Below are 20729 nucleotides of genomic sequence, written 5' to 3' on the forward strand. Positions count from 1 at the left end.
GAGTGTGATTAGTCTGTAGAAGACCTGGAGCGTTTTGAGGAGAATCAGCTCCCAATTAACCCCAGCCCATCGAGCATCCATGCCAGAGAAAACGTTAATAGGATTGACAAACGATGAGTCGACAACAGACTGTGTTTAGTCTGTAGAAGACCTGGAGCGTTTGGAGGAGAACCAGCTCCCAATTAACCCCAGCCCATCCAGCATCCATGCCAGAGAAGACGTTAATAGGATTGACAAACAATGAGTTGACAACAGACTGTGATTAGTCTGTAGAAGACCTGGAGCGTTTGGAGGAGAACCAGCTCCCAATTAACCCCAGCCCATCGAGCATCCATGCCAGAGAAAACGTTAATAGGATTGGCAAACGATGAGTTGAAAACCAGAATGTGATGAGTCTGAAGAAGACCTGGGGCTTTTTGAAGAGGCACTACAGAAACCGTTGCATAGAAGACATTTTATGGGATCACGTCCACATACTTCACATCGGAATTGTCGCTATGGATTGTCCAGAGCGTAGCCCAGAGCTTACCGAAGAATGGAATAGCTTCGTCTGAAGAAAAAAAACTTATTTGATCAATAAAACAATGATTGGAAGCTTTTTCCTTGTTTAAAATTTTAACATTCGACTTTTTCTTTACCACAAAATATATCAGCATAGACCACTCATTAAAAAGATGCTAAAATCGGAAAGCTACAAATTTTTTGCTAGAAACTTTTGACTAGCAGCGTGCGACTCGATTTTATTAAATAAAAAGATTATCGATGTTTTAAGCCCCCAGTAATCCACATACATTATATGATCTATTCTATATTTAAAATGATCTAGTTTCTCTTTTAGACCTAGAACATGACGGATTGTTGAATCTATAACGTGAAGTATCTAGAACCACTCCTTGATTTAGATCTAGGCCTTTATAACGAATTTTTATCCACTTTCAAACGTTGGACATTATCTTGATGAAGCTTTAGACTTGGAACCTGATTTTGGTCCACTTTTTGATCTAATTTTAATTCTTGGTATAAACTAGATCCTCTATTAGATCTAGATATAGTTTTACACTGGAAACTTGATGCATCTCAATCTACTTATAAACCTAAATTCTTATTAGACCTTCAATATGATCTAGATTTACTTAGGGCTTAGAACGAAATCTATTAGATCTATGATTTTTCATAGAATTCGTTCAATTCAATTACGATATCGGCTCAATGGTGGCAATAATAGGTAGGGGAGAATGGAGCAGATAGTAGTGGCGCGATTCGTAACGCTACAGGGGGCGTCATTAATTTACCCCATAGTTTCATTGTTCTCTACACCACCACGATGACCTCCTATTGTATATAAGGTGCAGCGGAATCGCTTAGATGATTTTTGTACCGAAATTACTCCCACAATTAATAAAAAATGGATTAATTCGTTATGGTGGTCTTCTGTCACTCTGTTAACGCGTCCTCAAACATCAAGGTAACGCTCGTGATTAAGAACGTCTTGCGGAAGGTTTCTGTGTTGATTTGAAATCATTAGATAATGCACTAATGGTTAAATAAGTGATCGGCGTCGATATTTGTATCGGTACTTATGGAAAATAAATGTTGGTTGGATCGGAAATTTTTCTCACAACCCTCGTATTTGTCTTTTATCATTTAACTACTTGTTTTCTTAATTCCCAGTGTTTTATAGAATAAAAACTACTTTTGTTGTTGTTTTAAACATAAATATATTCATAAAAAAATTACAAAAAATTACCAAATATACTAAATGTATATATTTACAAAAAAAACGTAGGTTTTTACATATATTTTATCCTATATTGCAAATGCGCCCTTCTAGTAAGTTTAAAATGAATTTTTTTGAGCACCTTTAACACAAATTGTTTATTACTACCAACTAGTCCAAAATATTGAACAATTTTAGAAGAAATTGACGAATTCCTATGAATTTTCCATAGAAATGTGTTTTGAAATGTTTAAAAGTTTTTTTTTGATGAGCGTATGTCATTTCAGATAATAGAAATTTTGTATTGAAAAAAAATTCAGAGCGTTTGGAGGTTATGTATGTACGGTTAGTTTTCTCTCAAGTCAGTTGTGTCTAAGAAATATTTAGCGTAAAAGACTGAACCATAGACTAATTATTCTTGTAAAAAAACCTTTTTAAGAACGCAAAAACGAACAAGACTACAGGGAAGACCACCCAAATGATCGCGGAACCCTGGACTTCGACTTCCGTGGACAGAAGACTGGCAAGTAGTAGCCTACTAACCGTATTATGTATGTTAGAAAGAAGAAGACGTCTAGGTGTCTCGAAAAAGTTTACCACAATCAAATATTATCAATTCTACATATCGAATTGGTCAAACTTTGGTTGTGGATGACGCGTTTGCTTACTCCATACCAAAAAAACGAAATCACAAAGCACTGTTTGACACAGTTCAAGTCCAATATTCAAAACAGTGGATGGAACACTGCTACACATCAAATACCAAAGGACGGTAGATGCAGAATTTCATTTTAAAGAAGAATGAAAAAATGAGATCTACATCGATCTACTTAGGGAAGATTAAAACTGTTACAAAGCTGTGGTGTGACCAATGATTAGACCAATTCGACGTTGAACTGATAAACAATGACCTTTTGATAACGTATCGTCCTCAGAACGGCCGATTTCGGCTCTGGATACGATCCCTTGCGATTTCTTCTTGTTTATAACCTAAAAAGTCATTTGCGTGGCAGGAATTTGAAACGTAAAGGGAGATCATCGCCGACTCGAAGATCCACTTTAAAAACTTGGAGAAAACGTATTCAGCAGATAGGTTAAAATAGGCTCTTTTCTGAAATAATCATTTCTTTTTGTAGAATAAGCAGTTCTTCGGGATCCCAACAGTAGTCAACCGTCTAGGCCCATAGCGTGGTGATAATTTTCTTCGTTGTCTTCGCCTTCCAATCCCAAACTCCTTTCTCCATTAGATCTTCTTTTGTGCCTCAGCATACCATCTCTTCTTACGTCTTCCTTTTTGGTGTCGTGCTCCTGCCATCATAGTCTTCCGGATCTTATAATTTCTTGTTTTATTTTAGCTCTTCAGTTCATATTTTGTTTTTCTTCTGCGTTGGCGTCTGAAGACGAAGTTGATATTCATGCCTGTCTAGTAAGTCTTGCAAATACTGCTTCAGGTGGGTTTGAGTTGGACAGTTCAGAAAAACATCAACCAAAAATCAATATGAGGTCTTGCTGAAGATATAGAGTTTATTTCAATGGATATATATCAAAAATGTGCTAAAATCCTATATAAAGTTGGAAAATTTTATATCTTCTATACCAATTCTTGTAAATACTCGACCATATATACTAGAGCCCAAACGGCGGATGGAAAAGTGATTACTACTCATAGTTTCGAAGTTTTCCTATGTCAACCGAGACGCACTTAATTATTAAATATTTTACTTTATAATTGGCCTCAAATAAGATATTTTTTCGATTTTTGCGAAAACGTAGAATAAATAATGTATACAACACGTGTAGAAAGTGTTTATTACACTCTACGTGTTATGTAACTGCGATTTAATGAGGCGTTAGATTTAAATTCAATTTTATAGTAAATAATTGTTCAATTTTTTGGAAAAACTAATATTAACTATGTGAAAAATACTTTTTTTTAACTAACCTAATTAATTTACAATATAAAAATAAAAGATATCCAAACAAAAACGAATTTATGAAACTTTTTTTTGATAATCATGAAAATTTATCAATGAAAATTTTACAATGAATGATTACCCTTCAATTTTCCAAAAATAGAAAATATTTTCACAATGACAGGTATTTTTTTTAATAAATTCCATTCAGCAAATTTGGAATTATCATCTCATTACCATAAAAAAGATGTTTGAACTACATGACCCCAAATAAATGTCAAATTTACGAGGATTCCTTCCCACATTGGAATTAATGATAACGAAGAAGATGAAAAACAAGAAGAAGACGTAATACGATTGTTGTAAACGCGATACTCGTTTAAAACCGAAGTGATAAAAGACATACAAACTAACCCAGAACTAAAATACTTTAGTGTACTACGAGGATTGTACCAAAAATAATGTTCCCAATGAGCTACAGCATCTAAGGAAGTCGCTATTACAAGATGTTTGCTCTTTAGGCTCCCCGGATATTGACTGAAGGACCCAATTAGCAACGTAGTTGTTTCATCACACTCCTGAAGCAAAACAACATTTTCGTCACTGTGATTTGGTTAATTGCAACCTGGGATGACAATAAATTCAGACAGATATGATGAAACATCTTCCAAACTCCAGCGAACGATCCGGAATCGCCGAAACTAATGGAGGGAGTGATGCTTTTTAAAGGAAACGATCAATTCTCTTGTCAAACCCAGAAGGACTTTCATCCTTCGCGCAGTACGGACTTTGCCTCCAGCGATTATCATCACTTGCACAAGCTAAAGGAACACTTAGGTAGTAAACGCTTCAAGAACGATGATTTAGCCCGAGGCGAAGTCATCCAACCAACCAGAACTAAAATACTTTAGTGTACTACGAGGATTGTACCAAAAATAATGTTCCCAATGAGCTACAGCATCTAAGGAAGTCGCTATTACAAGATGTTTGCTCTTTAGGCTCCCCGGATATTGACTGAAGGACCCAATTAGCAACGTAGTTGTTTCATCACACTCCTGAAGCAAAACAACATTTTCGTCACTGTGATTTGGTTAATTGCAACCTGGGATGACAATAAATTCAGACAAATATGATGAAACATCTTCCAAACTCCAGCGAACGATCCGGAATCGCCGAAACTAATGGAGGGAGTTATGCTTTTTAAAGGAAACGGTCAATTCTCTTGTCAAACCCAGAAGGACTTTCATCCTCCAGCGATTATCATCACGTGCACAAGCTAAAGGAACACTTAGGTGGTAAACGCTTCAAGAACGATGATTAAGCCCGAGGCGAAGTCATCCAACCAACCAGGACTAAAATACCTTAGTGTACTACGAGGATTGTACCAAAAATAATGTTCCCAATGAGCTACAGCATCTAAGGAAGTCGCTATTACAAGATGTTTGCTCTTTAGGCTCCCCGGATATTGACTGAAGGACCCAATTAGCAACGTAGTTGTTTCATCACACTCCTGAAGCAAAACAATAGGTTCGTCACTGTGATTTGGTTAATTGCAACCTGGGATGACAATAAATTCAGACAAATATGATGAAACATCTTCCAAACTCCAGCGAACGATCCGGAATCGCCGAAACTAATGGAGGGAGTGATGCTTTTTAAAGGAAACGGTCAATTCTCTTGTCAAACCCAGAAGGACTTTCATCCTCCAGCGATTATCATCACGTGCACAAGCTAAAGGAACACTTAGGTGGTAAACGCTTCAAGAACGATGATTAAGCCCGAGGCGAAGTCATCCAACCAACCAGGACTAAAATACCTTAGTGTACTACGAGGATTGTACCAAAAATAATGTTCCCAATGAACTACAGCCTCTGAGGAAGACGATATTACAAGATGTTTGTTCTTTAGAACTGAAAGATACAATTAGCAACGTTCCAGGAATACAAAAGCTGAAGCATTATCCTCAAATGTGAAGACTTACAATAAACAATGATTTGTAACAGTGAAAAGACCTGAATGAAATCTGAAGAATATATTATATACGAGGATAGTTCAAATATAAACTTAGATTTTTGAATAAACACGCGAAAAGCTTAATGTTGTAAAAGTTCCAACCAGTCAAGTCAAAGATGATGTGAAATCCGCGGAAATTTATTGGAACAATAGAACTTTCATTGAAATTTCCACGTATTAGAATCGAAATCAATCAATATCAAAACAAGAGCATAAAGGTATACGTCGAGAGCTGTTGGGAATATTCAAAAACGACCGGGGGTTACATCAAACTGATCCGATTACATCGATTGGATGGGAATTTTAAAAAATTATCTTATCTGAATTAATTTGGATATCAAGTCGTATTCCATATGAAAATATTTACTTGAAATAAGAAGTTTGTCGACATTTTCTAGTACTAGAAACATCTATGGGTCTTAGTTTCACTCAAGTATATTCAGTACTCGTTGAAATCACTTATAGGCATACAAAAATATCTGTTTTATCCACTTATGTCAATATTTATTATGAAATATTGTTTTGTTTTTGTTTGGCTACCCCGTATATATAAAATGTTACTTAATAAATAAGTTTTTATTGAATTAGGGACAACTTAAAGCTAGAATTTATAAATATTAACATTTACAGACAACTTAAATTTATAGTCCAAATTCGACGATGGAAACTGCATTCTAGTAATAATATCATAGAAAATGTACTCAAAAAATGTGAACCACGAAATTAAACAACTTTAATTTCGAGATTTTCAAAATACTGTATTTTAAAAGTCTTATTGTGACCGAAATATAACATCACTCAATAAATCGTGTGATTGACACACAGATGGCGCTTCCATTGACAAATCCATATGACGTTTCTGAAGTACCAGCTTTCAAAAGACTATATGTCAAATTTCATGACATTTAGATATGTCAGAAAAAAGTGACACTCTTTCAAATGTGGGTAAACAGCCTCGAGCAAACTGAATCAACGTTTAGAAAATGAAAATATCGAACGTGTTCGATAAACAGCGTTAAGAAGTCCACGCCAATCGACTTTCAGACCCTTCACACGACTTCAAATAAGTGACAGATCGATGAGATGTTCGATATCATCTATATAAACTACCGGTTGTTCAATCCCTTCACTCGGTTGATTATTAACAGCGTCTCAGATTTTGTGAGGTTATGTTTGCCAGGTTGAAAGAAATTTAACAACTTGTGGATGCAGTTTCTGCAAATGGAATCATCGATCCGAATTTTTTTGGAGAGATACGTTGCAATGATTCGGAACTTCCTCACCGCTTTCCAATTAATTAAAACACACTTTTTCAACAAGACGGTGCAACAAGCCTCACTGCAAGAATGTCAATGAATGCGGTGAATGCTTTATTCCCAAGGCGTGTCGTTTATCGAAACGGAGATATCGCTTGGCCACCTCGGTCTCCCGACCTTACTGTCTGCGACTGCTTTTTATGGTGTTATCAAAAAGCGAAAATGTTTGGAACCGATCCATCCAGGGCAATCCAGGACTTCAAACAACTAATTCCTGACGAAATTGCAGCAATACTTGTGGATATACTGTGCGAAAAGTTATGCAGAACTTTTAGGCTCGACTCCGTGAATGCATAGATGTCAACGGAAGACATTTGACAGATGAAGTTTTCAAAATGATTGATTGAATACAATCTTGATACTTCAAAAAATGATAATTTTAGTGGATCAAATCAAGATGGACGAAGGAAACAGCAGATAATCTATACAGTGAGATTACTACAAAATTGGGTCCATGAAACTCACGAGAAACACTACGAAGAAAAAGAAAAAAATTGATACAAACAAAAAAAAGATTTATATTCAACTGAAAACTACTTTTTCTGTTTTCTAAGCTTGTCTATAATAAAAAAAGAATTGATTATACGAAAATGCAGTGCACACCATCAAATAAAAGCGAAGAAATAATCAATATAATCTAATTTATTATTAAAAATTTCAAAAAAATTCCGAAGATTTCCAACCTTTCATTCTCATACTAAATGCCACCAATAAAAATAATTACCTTAACCTAAAAAAATCTTGGAACCTTTTTAAATAAATTATTTCCATCGAATAACCTCCATTGCCAGTCCATAAATATTATAATATCCTAAGTTTTTTTTATTAAATAATTTGTCACTTTTCGTAAACACATACGAAACAATGAAACCGCCATTTTGTTCAAGTAGTCGAACTAGTTGTCGTTTTCCCATTCATCCTCGCTTCACCATTTTGTTTCGACGCGGAACGGGCTGCTGGTGAACGACTACATTTGCTTTTCAGCATTCTAAATCCCATCCAATTGGTAAAAGTGCTCAAAGGTATCGATGCGTTTCGACCTTGTGCTTGTTGTGCAAGATGCTCTTTTTGAAGCTGATACCTAAAACAAACCCTTTGTTGGTACAAATTTTATCTAGAGATGCCGCTATCAAACTAAAAATTGAAATTTCGATAAATCGAATTTGTTAATTTTGATTTTGTTCTGGAAAGTTGTTTTTTATTTCAATCGCAAAGGGTAATGGTACGCATCAATATACAGATTGTCCCACAAATAAATATACATAAAATCATTGCTTTCATTGACAGATTGTACGAAAATTTTCATATAGCTCTCAAGTCATGGAAAATGTTATAGAAGATGCAAAATAAATTGGAGAAAATCCACTTCATTTGGGTTGCAAACCATTGCAACAGAAGGCAATTTAAAGGACTGGATTCTTTTGCAATTATTAACCTCCATTGTTAATCTACCCACGAAAAAAATGTCTGCTTCTTACCGATGTTTAAAAAGTGGATAGAAGTTTAACAATTTGAATATAATTATTGTATCTAAATGGAATCCCCATGGAATCGATTGAAAAATCATTATTACTATTTTTGGATTGTACAGATCAGAGGTGTCAAACTCAATTTTACATATATTAAATTTTGAATTAGTAGATGGGCCAGATTGAAAATAAAAAAAAATGACCTAACCTAATCAACCGTATCGCTTCGATTACTCGACTCAACTGACTCACGTCGCGCCGACGCACATGTTTAATATGGTTAACGAAGGTTCTAGTCTAGAATCGAAGCGCGTGGAAGATTCTATCGTTCTCGACAGAAATAATAGGATAATTCCGCTTGCTGCTAAGAGATGGCGATACTGTCTTTCTCTATTGCTTGTCTGGGCGAGCGCTGCCCTTAAAATTACTTATAAACATCCGTAGACATCCGTAGAGGGCGCTTGATACGACCCAGGGGTCGGAAACGGCCCACGGGCCGTATTTTTGACATGTTTGACAGTTTAAAAGGCCTAAAGCTCGAATCGAGAGGTCGTATGAGACATTTTTTAAAGTCAAAACATTATTTGCACGTCATCTACTCGCGACACCTTGTGGACGATGGACTATGGAAGATGGAGGAATATGAATGTGACTGTTGGTTGTAAATGAATAACGAGGACCATTGCCGCGTGGCAATAAGAATGAAAGAAACTTTTGGTGCATTAAAAACTGCCTGTAGTAGTAAAAATAAATTTTCGACAATAAAAATTGTTATTTGAGTACGCAACATTCCCTAAAATTAAATTATGTTTTCGACAGTGCAAAATTGACTAACCTATAAAGAAGTGTTCCAGCAACGAGTGCAGACACGACCGCCGATACGGCTACCAATACAAATAAAACACTAAATCCCGGAACGGGCATGCAAATACCGTAGACGACTTCCTCTCTGATACGTCCTTGAAAAACTGTAACGGCCTCCGCTCTAGTATCCGGACTAAATGCTAGATCGGCCTCAGAAATAACCTCGTAGAGACTACTGACGCCCACGTCCGTGCTACGGACCTTCCTGCAATAAAAAAGAAAGAAAATCTATTATGTAACATTCATATTTGCATCTAAAAGAAAAGTAAATTGTTTTTTATATACCAGAGGATTTATTTTCACCTTATATACGAGGTAAAATAAATTACATATCCATGTGTTAATAAAAGTCGATAAAAATTAAGATATCTTTTAAAAAAATATTGTCTCAACGACGTCTTCTTGACATTGGATATTTTGTCTCAACTTAAGAGAGTTTGAAATTCTTCATATTTCTTGACGTGTCACGCAAAGTAATAAAACATTAGCCAGGAAACCACCGGTGAGATTACCTGGTGGTTTTCGATCATTATTTGTTTTATAACCAAAAATTTATTTCCATATTTGATTACAGAAATGACTCTACCTCGTAGAAACACTTAAAAAAAATTATACATAAATATGAGGTAACCAGGAATTCATCAACGAGGTTTCCGGAAGCAAGTGGATCAGAAATTTCTCTCACTATTAATTTGTGGTCATCTATTCGTATGAAAGCTATTATAGACAAAAACAGAAATATTCAGTCAATAGCTTCAGACTGCTTAGAAAATGACATAGAAATGATATAAATAATGTAATAAAAACAAAAACTAAAAACAATTGGAGGAATTTTACAGCTTGAGCTAAAACTGGAGATTGAACTAAAGTTTACACTATGGTTTTAATTCTAGTTTAAGCCAAGAATTTTATAAATCACAGTTAAATTGACATTATTCTTGTCACTTGTCACTCACGGAATATTTACTTCAGACTGACTGCTATGGGAACCCATACAGGTGTATCTGTCGTCAACATTCTCTTTGAGGTGCTGACTAGGATTTTATGAAAGCTGTTCAGAGTATTTGGAAAATAACATCCAAATGATGTAACAAAAACTAAAAGCAAATGCAACTTACACTTAGGGGCAATTTTACAGCTTGAGCTAAAACTGGAGATTGAACTAAAGTTTACACTATGATTTTAACTCTAGTTTAAACCAAAAATTTTACAGGTCACAGTTAAACTGATATTCTTCTTGTCACTTGTCACTTGTCATTCACGAAATATTTGTTTTAACGTCGAATTATTTAAGAAAGTTGTATAAACAAAAAAGATCCTGCGATTTGTCTGGAAATGAAGGCTAACCTCGCAAAGAAATACAAAAAAACGGTGAGATCGAAAAAAGTGATGCGGTAACTTTGAAAATAATGAAAATTGTTATGTTTTCGATAGAACCACAACAAATTTTAGAAATGGGACAATTTAATGCTTTGCTCTAGGACGAATAACTTTTTGTTTCTAGTCGCGTCGACAATATCGTTGATTTCTTCATCATCATCGCAAAAATTTGAAAAAAATTAGATTCAGATCCTCCATTTAATGTTAAACTGAAGTTTAAACTACCTCCTGACCGTTTAAACGGAAGTTTTTCAGTAAGCGTCATTTATAAAACGTGTAAGATTTAAAGTGACGTTTGAAGTTTAAACTTCACTTGTAAAATTGACATTCTCCTTGTCACTTGTCACTCACGGGATATTTGTTTTAACGTCTAATTATTTAAGAAAGTTGTATTAACAAAAAATATCCTGCGATTTCTCTGAAAATGAAGGCTAACTTTGTAAAAAAATATAAGGGAACAGTAGGATCCAAAAAAGTGATGCGGTAACTTGGAAAATAATGAAAGCTGTTATGTTTTCGATAGAACCACAAAAAATTCTAGAAATGGGACAATTTAAAGATTTGTTCTAGGACGAATAACTTTTTGTTTCGAGTCGCGTCAACAATATCGTTAATTTCTTCATCATCATCGCAAAAATTTGAAAAAATAAGATTCGGATCCTCCATTTAATGTTAAACTGAAGTTTAAACTACCCCCTGACCGTTTAAACGGATGTTTTTCAGTAAATGCCATTTATAAAACGTGAAAGGTTTAAAGTGGCGTTTGAGGTTTAAACTTCTCTTGTAAAATTGACATTCTTCTTGTCTCTTGTCACTTGTCACTCACGGGATATTTGTTTCAACGTCGAATTATTTAAGAAAGTTGTACAAACAAAAAGTATCCTGCGATTTCTCTGAAAATGAAGGCTAACCTTGCGAAAAAATATAAAGAAACAGTGGGATCCAAAAAAGTGATGCGATTACTTGGAAAATAATGAAAACGGTTATTTTTCCGAGAGAACCACAACAAATTCTAGAAATGGGATCATTTAAAGATTTGCTCTAGGACGAATAACTTTTTGTTTCTAGTCGCGTCGACAATATCATTAATTTCTTCATCATCATCTCAACAATTTGGAAAAATTAGATTCGGATCCTCCATTTTATGTTAAACTGAAGTTTAAACTACCCCCTGACCGTTTAAACGGATGTTTTTCAGTAAACGCCATTTATAAAAAGTGTAAGATTTAAAGTGACATTTAAATTTTAAGCTTCACTTGTAAAATTGGTGCTTGCGAGGCCATGAACTGTAAAATGATTATGACAAAATTGAATATGTCTGCAAGATGGTGTTCACCTTTCTAGATATTATTCCAATGAGCCTAGGGCGGACAATTCTAAGAACATATTTGATTGATGAAGAAGACACGAGAATATGACAAGGATTAAAATTAGAATGAATTCTAATTTGATAGTTTATTAAATTTTGTATTCAATATCTACTTCTTGTCTTGATATTAACTTGAAATCAAGATAAAATTTTGATATTTTCGAGAAATATCCGATGAAGACTCTCAACCGATATCCAACACTCAAAAAACAAAAAGGAAGGAGACTATATTCAGGAAATACAACGCTACAGCGTCGAGCTCGGATGAAGTTGATATTACCTAATAATTGGAATCGATTTTTTTTAAAAAATATTTTGAAACAACTCCAAAATACCAATGAAAAAGGATTTTTCAAGTAACATATCAACACTATACTCATTTTTATAGATTATCCGGCTTGAAGGACCAGATAATGTAATAGTAAATATTACTGTAGTATATTCAGCTAACAAAAATTTTGAAACACCGTGTATATCATCCTCCATTTAATTCCGTTTAAATTTTAACGTAAATTTTTCTCACCTGTCCGAAACAACGACGGATCGTTTCCTTCTACCTTCGAACGATTGGGATTTATGTCGATTGGAGAAAATATTTTCTTTGGTGTCTTCGTTGTTCGACGTTTTCTGTTGTGCTTCCTCGAATTTTCCACTATCTAAACTCCTTGGACCTACTAAGGGCTCGTTAATATTTCTAGGACCGTGCGGGAATTTGTCTTTCGGAGGCATTGGATAAATTTCCTAAAAAAAAAAAGTGGAAAGTTTGTTTATTGAATTATATTAGATAGAAAATCTAGTTCATTGCTTTAGTGAAAAAAAAATTATTGTATTTACTTTTAAATTGTTATTTTTTACTCTTTTCATGTGACTGTATATATATTTCAACTCTACATGGGTATTTGGCCTTCAGCTTCGATATCTTCCACACTTTCTTTCAATTTTTTGCCAGTACTTCAAACCCACTGTTTCCAAATATCTTCTAACCTCCTACAATCATTTTTTCCTTGGTCTTCCTCTACTTTTATCCCTTCTCCACTACTTAGAACCGTTTTACCATCTTTTGCTTCAATTATATGTGTCTTACTTAGGTTCTTATACAATTCTAGTAGTTGTTTGATATTTTTCTGTACGCTTCTTCTTCTTTGGTTCCATCGCAAATATTTTACCTTGAGATATTTCTAATTTATTCAACTCTCCAAGCTTCATAGATAACTGACTGTCTTATATTGTTTGGTACAAATTTTCTCATAGCTTTTGGTAATTCAATGCCCCTTGTTACTTTTTTTCCATATCCATCAGTTTTTCAGGATATTCCAAAGATGTAAAGTGAAAGTAAGACACTGCTTTTTGACTTTCTTGTCCAATTTGTCCCACAATAACTCGATAGGGTTGAGGTCAGCCGATTGTGACGGTCAAATCATTAAATTACATTCTTACTTTCCAATTATTTCAAATATTCTTTGCACAGCTTCGAGAAATACTCGGGATCGTTGTTATGATGTTAAGACATATTTCCTGTTTTCTTTCTTCATATTTTCTTCTATTTTTACCAGTCGCCTTTCCTCCAGAACATCCCCAAACCATCTCATCAGCTTTTGATGTTTTTTGGAGTAACCACATCAATTGGACGACCAGAATGTTCACCATCATCGGTGTTTGTACGACCTCGTGAAAATTCAGCAAATCAATAATAAATGGAGCAAAGTCCGGATAATTTTCTCGAATCGATTGCTGAGCTTGTACTGTATTTTTTTTTATTATAAGCAATGATAAATTAACAAAAACAGCTTCACTTATATAGCTGTCACTTTTTTCTGACCTATCGAAATGTCATGAAATTTGACACATAGTCTTTCAAAAGTTGGTACTCCATAAACGTCATATGGATTTGACAATGACAGCGCCATCTGTGTGTTAGTCACACGACTCATTGAGTGATATAAATGGGAAAATAATATTTAGGCATTTTGTTAGTTTATAATCGTTTAGTTTGTCAAAAAATAAACTTAAACGAAAAAAATCAAAGGGAATCAGTTCTATGAAGGATTTAGATTATAAAATAATGTTTTAGTACTTTAAAAAAATATTTTTTTAAATCGTTTCCGATGCAGTTGGCTGAATATAACATTGGCATGCGGAGGGGTATTTCAGGGTGCAAATGGGAATATTAGAGTTTTTTTTTTGGTAAATTCCCTCCTCGTTAAAGATATTTTTATATTTATACTTCGCGAGGTAAAGTCGAACAACTAAACGTTACTTTCCGAAGGTGTTCAGCTGGGGAAATAATTCTATGTAATTCGTACAAAAAGTTCCAAGTGTTTACTGCTATTTTTTTTGAGTGAAAAGTTGAGTTAATTCATTCTAATTTCAAAGTAAATACAAGCGCGAAATAGCTGTTACTACTAAAGCTTCGTGTTAATAAATTATCGCTAAGGAAACATAATGTAGCACTTTCTTTGTCATGAGGAACATAATATTCATTCATACGACAAAAACTCGTTATTTGATTTATTATTATTTGTATGTTAATATCGGGTGAAGTTAATGAACGTTATTTAACTGTAATTTAATAGAATAATCAATAATAATAACTACAAAAGCTCATATATGTAGTACTGAATATGTTTCCCACACTTCAAAACCATAAAAACAAATGAACCAACTAATTGTTCTATTGAATAAATCAGATATTATGGAATATGCGAAATCAGAGGCCGTAAAACTATTTTTAATTTTAAACGAATTTTTTCAGGATTTTGCCGAAACTATTGACAACATTGTAATAAAACTTCATACGAATTTATATCTGAATTAAAGTTATCTCATGCACCGTATTCGCCAAATTTAGCCTCTATGGATTATTTTCTGTTCCCAGACTTGTAAAAATGGTATCGAGCTTATTGAACAACGCTGCAAAAAATTATATGGATCTACAAGTAGATTACTTCCAAAATTTTTGTGTTTTCTTCGTTGGGTCAGTTATTTCTGGAATCATCCTCGTATAGTAAATATTTGGCATGAGCTTTTCCGTTAGTTCCGTCACTGCTCGACACCTGATTTATGTCTTTATGATATATAATTATTAAAGAAGTAATTTTCATTGTTTCTCGGCTATAAATAAAACAACTCGATTCTTAGTATTTCTCATCATTCATTTGTAACCAAAGTAATCAACTTTATCGTTTATTTTACCTTTTACGTAATTACAAACTTTATTTGAACAATCATAAAACGTATCTTATTTTTTCTATAATAGTACGACGTTGCCATTCTACATCTAGTGGTAATATTAATTTATATACTTATTTTAAGAAATTTATTCCGAATTTAACCCTGTATATTACTCACAAATGTAAAACTGAAGGAATCCATTATAAACAATCACTTGGACACACGTTTTCTGTTAACTACAGATCGCTATAACAAATCTGTCATGCAGATCATACGGAAGAAGCCTTCTAAGCCGTCGTCGGGTGGAAATCTCTTTAGGGGTTGAACCAATGCATTAGGTTGTGAGATATTTTTTCTTTAACTGATTTAATTCGAAGGTCATAAGCAATTGGATACATACCAGAAATAAGGAATTTTTTATACAAACATGTCAATCTAAAAATCGTGTTTCCAGATTAAATATATAGTTTCTCATCAAATTTTATTACTTTTTATCAAATTTTAGGCGATTATAAATGCTTGCCATCGATTTTTCTTTATTTTCTAATCATTTTTCTTCAATGTCCATTGGTCTTGTTTCAGTTTCTCATTAATTTTCATCAATATTCGTCCGTTTTAACTAAATTTTTAATAGTTTTCGTTTGTTTCCTGCGATTATCAATGCTTTCCATTGATTTTTATGTATTTTCCCATCAATTTTCCTCAATGTCCATTAATCTTGCTGCAGTTTCTCATTAATTTTCATTATTATCCACTGATTTCCATCGATGTTATCATTATTTTTCTTAAATTTTATGACGTTTTCATTACTCAAAATTGATTTTTCTTCAGTTTATCATCAATTTTCATCAATATCCATTAATTTTCTTTGATTTTCATCAGTTTTCACTGAATTTTCATCGAGTTTCGTTTGCCTCTGGACGCTTGCTAAGATTTTCATTGCTCACAATTCATTTTATTTTCATTGTCTCATCAATTTCCATCAATATTAACTAACTTTCATTCATTTTACTAACTTTTCATTAGTTTTCGTTTGTTTTCCCAAGTTTTCTGCGATTATCAATGCTTCCCATTGATTTTAATTTATATTCCCCTCAATTTTCTTCAATGTCCATTGGTCTTGTTTCAGTTTCTCATTAATTTTCATCAATATTCGTCCGTTTTAACTAAATTTTTAATAGTTTTCGTTTGTTTCCTGCGATTATCAATGCTTTCCATTGATTTTTATGTATTTTCCCATCAATTTTCCTCAATGTCCATTAATCTTGCTGCAGTTTCTCATTAATTTTCATTATTATCCACTGATTTCCATCGATGTTATCATTATTTTTCTTAAATTTTATGACGTTTTCATTACTCAAAATTGATTTTTCTTCAGTTTATCATCAATTTTCATCAATATCCATTAATTTTCTTTGATTTTCATCAGTTTTCACTGAATTTTCATCGAGTTTCGTTTGCCTCTGGACGCTTGCTAAGATTTTCATTGCTCACAATTCATTTTATTTTCATTGTCTCATCAATTTCCATCAATATTAACTAACTTTCATTCATTTTACTAACTTTTCATTAGTTTTCGTTTGTTTTCCCAAGTTTTCTGCGATTATCAATGCTTCCCATTGATTTTAATTTATATTCCCCTCAATTTTCTTCAATGTCCATTGGTCTTGTTTCAGTTTCTCATTAATTTTCATCAATATTCGTCCGTTTTAACTAAATTTTTAATAGTTTTCGTTTGTTTCCTGCGATTATCAATGCTTTCCATTGATTTTTATGTATTTTCCCATCAATTTTCCTCAATGTCCATTAATCTTGCTGCAGTTTCTCATTAATTTTCATTATTATCCACTGATTTCCATCGATGTTATCATTATTTTTCTTAAATTTTATGACGTTTTCATTACTCAAAATTGATTTTTCTTCAGTTTATCATCAATTTTCATCAATATCCATTAATTTTCTTTGATTTTCATCAGTTTTCACTGAATTTTCATCGAGTTTCGTTTGCCTCTGGACGCTTGCTAAGATTTTCATTGCTCACAATTCATTTTATTTTCATTGTCTCATCAATTTCCATCAATATTAACTAACTTTCATTCATTTTACTAACTTTTCATTAGTTTTCGTTTGTTTTCCCAAGTTTTCTGCGATTATCAATGCTTCCCATTGATTTTAATTTATATTCCCCTCAATTTTCTTCAATGTCCATTGGTCTTGTTTCAGTTTCTCATTAATTTTCATCAATATTCGTCCGTTTTAACTAAATTTTTAATAGTTTTCGTTTGTTTCCTGCGATTATCAATGCTTTCCATTGATTTTTATGTATTTTCCCATCAATTTTCCTCAATGTCCATTAATCTTGCTGCAGTTTCTCATTAATTTTCATTATTATCCACTGATTTCCATCGATGTTATCATTATTTTTCTTAAATTTTATGACGTTTTCATTACTCAAAATTGATTTTTCTTCAGTTTATCATCAATTTTCATCAATATCCATTAATTTTCTTTGATTTTCATCAGTTTTCACTGAATTTTCATCGAGTTTCGTTTGCCTCTGGACGCTTGCTAAGATTTTCATTGCTCACAATTCATTTTATTTTCATTGTCTCATCAATTTCCATCAATATTAACTAACTTTCATTCATTTTACTAACTTTTCATTAGTTTTCGTTTGTTTTCCCAAGTTTTCTGCGATTATCAATGCTTCCCATTGATTTTAATTTATATTCCCCTCAATTTTCTTCAATGTCCATTGGTCTTGTTTCAGTTTCTCATTAATTTTCATCAATATTCGTCCGTTTTAACTAAATTTTTAATAGTTTTCGTTTGTTTCCTGCGATTATCAATGCTTTCCATTGATTTTTATGTATTTTCCCATCAATTTTCCTCAATGTTCATTAATCTTGCTGCAGTTTCTCATTAATTTTCATTATTATCCACTGATTTCCATCGATGTTATCATTATTTTTCTTAAATTTTATGACGTTTTCATTACTCAAAATTGATTTTTCTTCAGTTTATCATCAATTTTCATCAATATCCATTAATTTTCTTTGATTTTCATCAGTTTTCACTGAATTTACATCGAGTTTCGTTTGCCTCTGGACGCTTGCTAAGATTTTCATTGCTCACAATTCATTTTATTTTCATTGTCTCATCAATTTCCATCAATATTAACTAACTTTCATTCATTTTACTAACTTTTCATTAGTTTTCGTTTGTTTTTCCAAGTTTTCTGCGATTATCAATGCTTCCCATTGATTTTAATTTATATTCCCCTCAATTTTCTTCAATGTCCATTGGTCTTGTTTCAGTTTCTCATTAATTTTCATCAATATTCGTCCGTTTTAACTAAATTTTTAATAGTTTTCGTTTGTTTCCTGCGATTATCAATGCTTTCCATTGATTTTTATGTATTTTCCCATCAATTTTCCTCAATGTCCATTAATCTTGCTGCAGTTTCTCATTAATTTTCATTATTATCCACTGATTTCCATCGATGTTATCATTATTTTTCTTAAATTTTATGACGTTTTCATTACTCAAAATTGATTTTTCTTCAGTTTATCATCAATTTTCATCAATATCCATTAATTTTCTTTGATTTTCATCAGTTTTCACTGAATTTTCATCGAGTTTCGTTTGCCTCTGGACGCTTGCTAAGATTTTCATTGCTCACAATTCATTTTATTTTCATTGTCTCATCAATTTCCATCAATATTAACTAACTTTCATTCATTTTACTAACTTTTCATTAGTTTTCGTTTGTTTTTCCAAGTTTTCTGCGATTATCAATGCTTCCCATTGATTTTAATTTATATTCCCCTCAATTTTCTTCAATGTCCATTGGTCTTGTTTCAGTTTCTCATTAATTTTCATCAATATTCAATAATTTTCATCAATTTTCATCCGTTTTAACTAAATTTTCAATGGTTTTCGTTTGTTTCCTGCGATTATCAATGCTTTCCATTGATTTTCATTCGTTTTCCCATCAATTTTCTTCAATGTCCATTGATCTTGTTTCAGTTTCTCATTAATTTTCATCAATATTCACCAATTTTCATCCGTTTTCACTAAATTTTCAATAGTTTTCGTTTGTTTCCTGCGATTATCAATGCTTTCCATTGATTTTCATTCATTTTCCCATCAATTCTCAAGCTTTCAACGATTATCAATGATTTCCATTGATTTTTCTTTATTTTCACATCAATTTTCTCCTATATTCATTGATCTTACTTCCGTATCTCATTAATTTTCATCAAAATCTACTGATTTCCTAGATCTTTGCTATTTTTCTGCGGTTTTCATTGCTCACAATAAGTTTTTCTTCAGTTTCTCATTAAATTTTCATTGTTTTTCGTTTGTTTGTTCAAGTTTTCTGCGATTATCAATGCTTTCCATTGATTTTAATTTATATTCCCATCAATTTTCCTCAATTTCCATTAATCTTGCTTCAATTTATCATCAATTTTCATCAATATCCATTAATTTTCTTCGATTTTCATTAGTTTTCAGTGAATTTTCAACGAGTTTCGTTTGCTTTTGGTAGTTATCTAAGATTTTCATTGCTTACAATTCATTTGTTTTCATTTTCTCATCAATTTTCTTTAATATCAACTGATTTCCATTAGTTTTTTCATCATTTCCACATTCTGCATTTTTAAATATTCGTTATTTATATTTCCCCATTATCTCATCAATATCCTTTGATTTTGCTTCAGTTTTTCATTAATTTCTATCAATATTCACTGATTTTCATAAATTTTTAATAAATTTTCATCGATTTCAATACAATTTCTCAAATTTCTTCGGTTTTAATTGATTAAAATTGATTTTTCTTCGTGTTTTCTTCAATATTCATTGATTTTGCTTCAATTCCTTTAAATTTTCATTTGTTCTTATTCACTTCCATATTCCAACACCCCTAGGAAACTCAAAAAATTAGTAACTATATTTGGAAACGTCGAGCTCCGGCATAAAATCGATTTTAGTTAGATTAAGTTAGGTTATGTTCGGTTATTTCACTTTTAACCTTCAATATATCAAAAATACTACCAGAAACCAAATTTAAGGACCACAGAAATCGTAATCGTACCATAAATAGAATGAGATTTCGACAAGTTACTTCTTGAAAAACTCACAAGCCATTTAATTCTAGAAAAATGAAAAAAAAACTACACGTTGCACCACTGTTTATCTACAAGACATCTTACCTTATCCGACATCGCCGTTATATCAAGTTCTGTCTCCTCATCTACAATTCCATCCGGCTTCTTCTTCGACTGAATTCTGTTGTTGTCTAACTGGCCTCCGCTCAGTGATAATTTCACAGCACCTGATAATTTACTATCCGACAATAGGCCACCGTCATCTTTCAAGATCACTTCTTCGTAAAGTAAATCGTCTTCGTCTACGTTTTGATTGGGAGAATCGTGAATTCTGTAACAAAAAAATTAATAATTAATTAATGATCTCAATAGGGCTTTCGACCGTATTCAACTACTCGCGTGCATA

The 20729-nt window shown here is 32.7% G+C and overlaps 1 protein-coding gene across 1 annotated transcript in view; it reads right to left on the bottom strand.

Annotated features, from left to right (window-relative positions):
- Positions 1–7841: 7841 nt before the first annotated feature.
- Positions 7842–20729, bottom strand: part of LOC130447867 (uncharacterized) — a 40394-nt gene continuing 27506 nt past the window's right edge. Inside the window, exons 5-8 of the mRNA XM_056784904.1 lie at positions 20429–20654; positions 12565–12782; positions 9264–9497; positions 7842–8040 (exon numbers count right to left, since the gene is read on the bottom strand). Of these exons, the coding sequence (XP_056640882.1) occupies positions 7842–8040; positions 9264–9497; positions 12565–12782; positions 20429–20654 (877 nt within the window). The remainder of the gene's footprint in view (positions 8041–9263; positions 9498–12564; positions 12783–20428; positions 20655–20729) is intronic.

Source organism: Diorhabda sublineata, chromosome 8 (assembly GCF_026230105.1).
Source record: "Diorhabda sublineata isolate icDioSubl1.1 chromosome 8, icDioSubl1.1, whole genome shotgun sequence".
NCBI classification, from domain to species: domain Eukaryota; kingdom Metazoa; phylum Arthropoda; class Insecta; order Coleoptera; family Chrysomelidae; genus Diorhabda; species Diorhabda sublineata.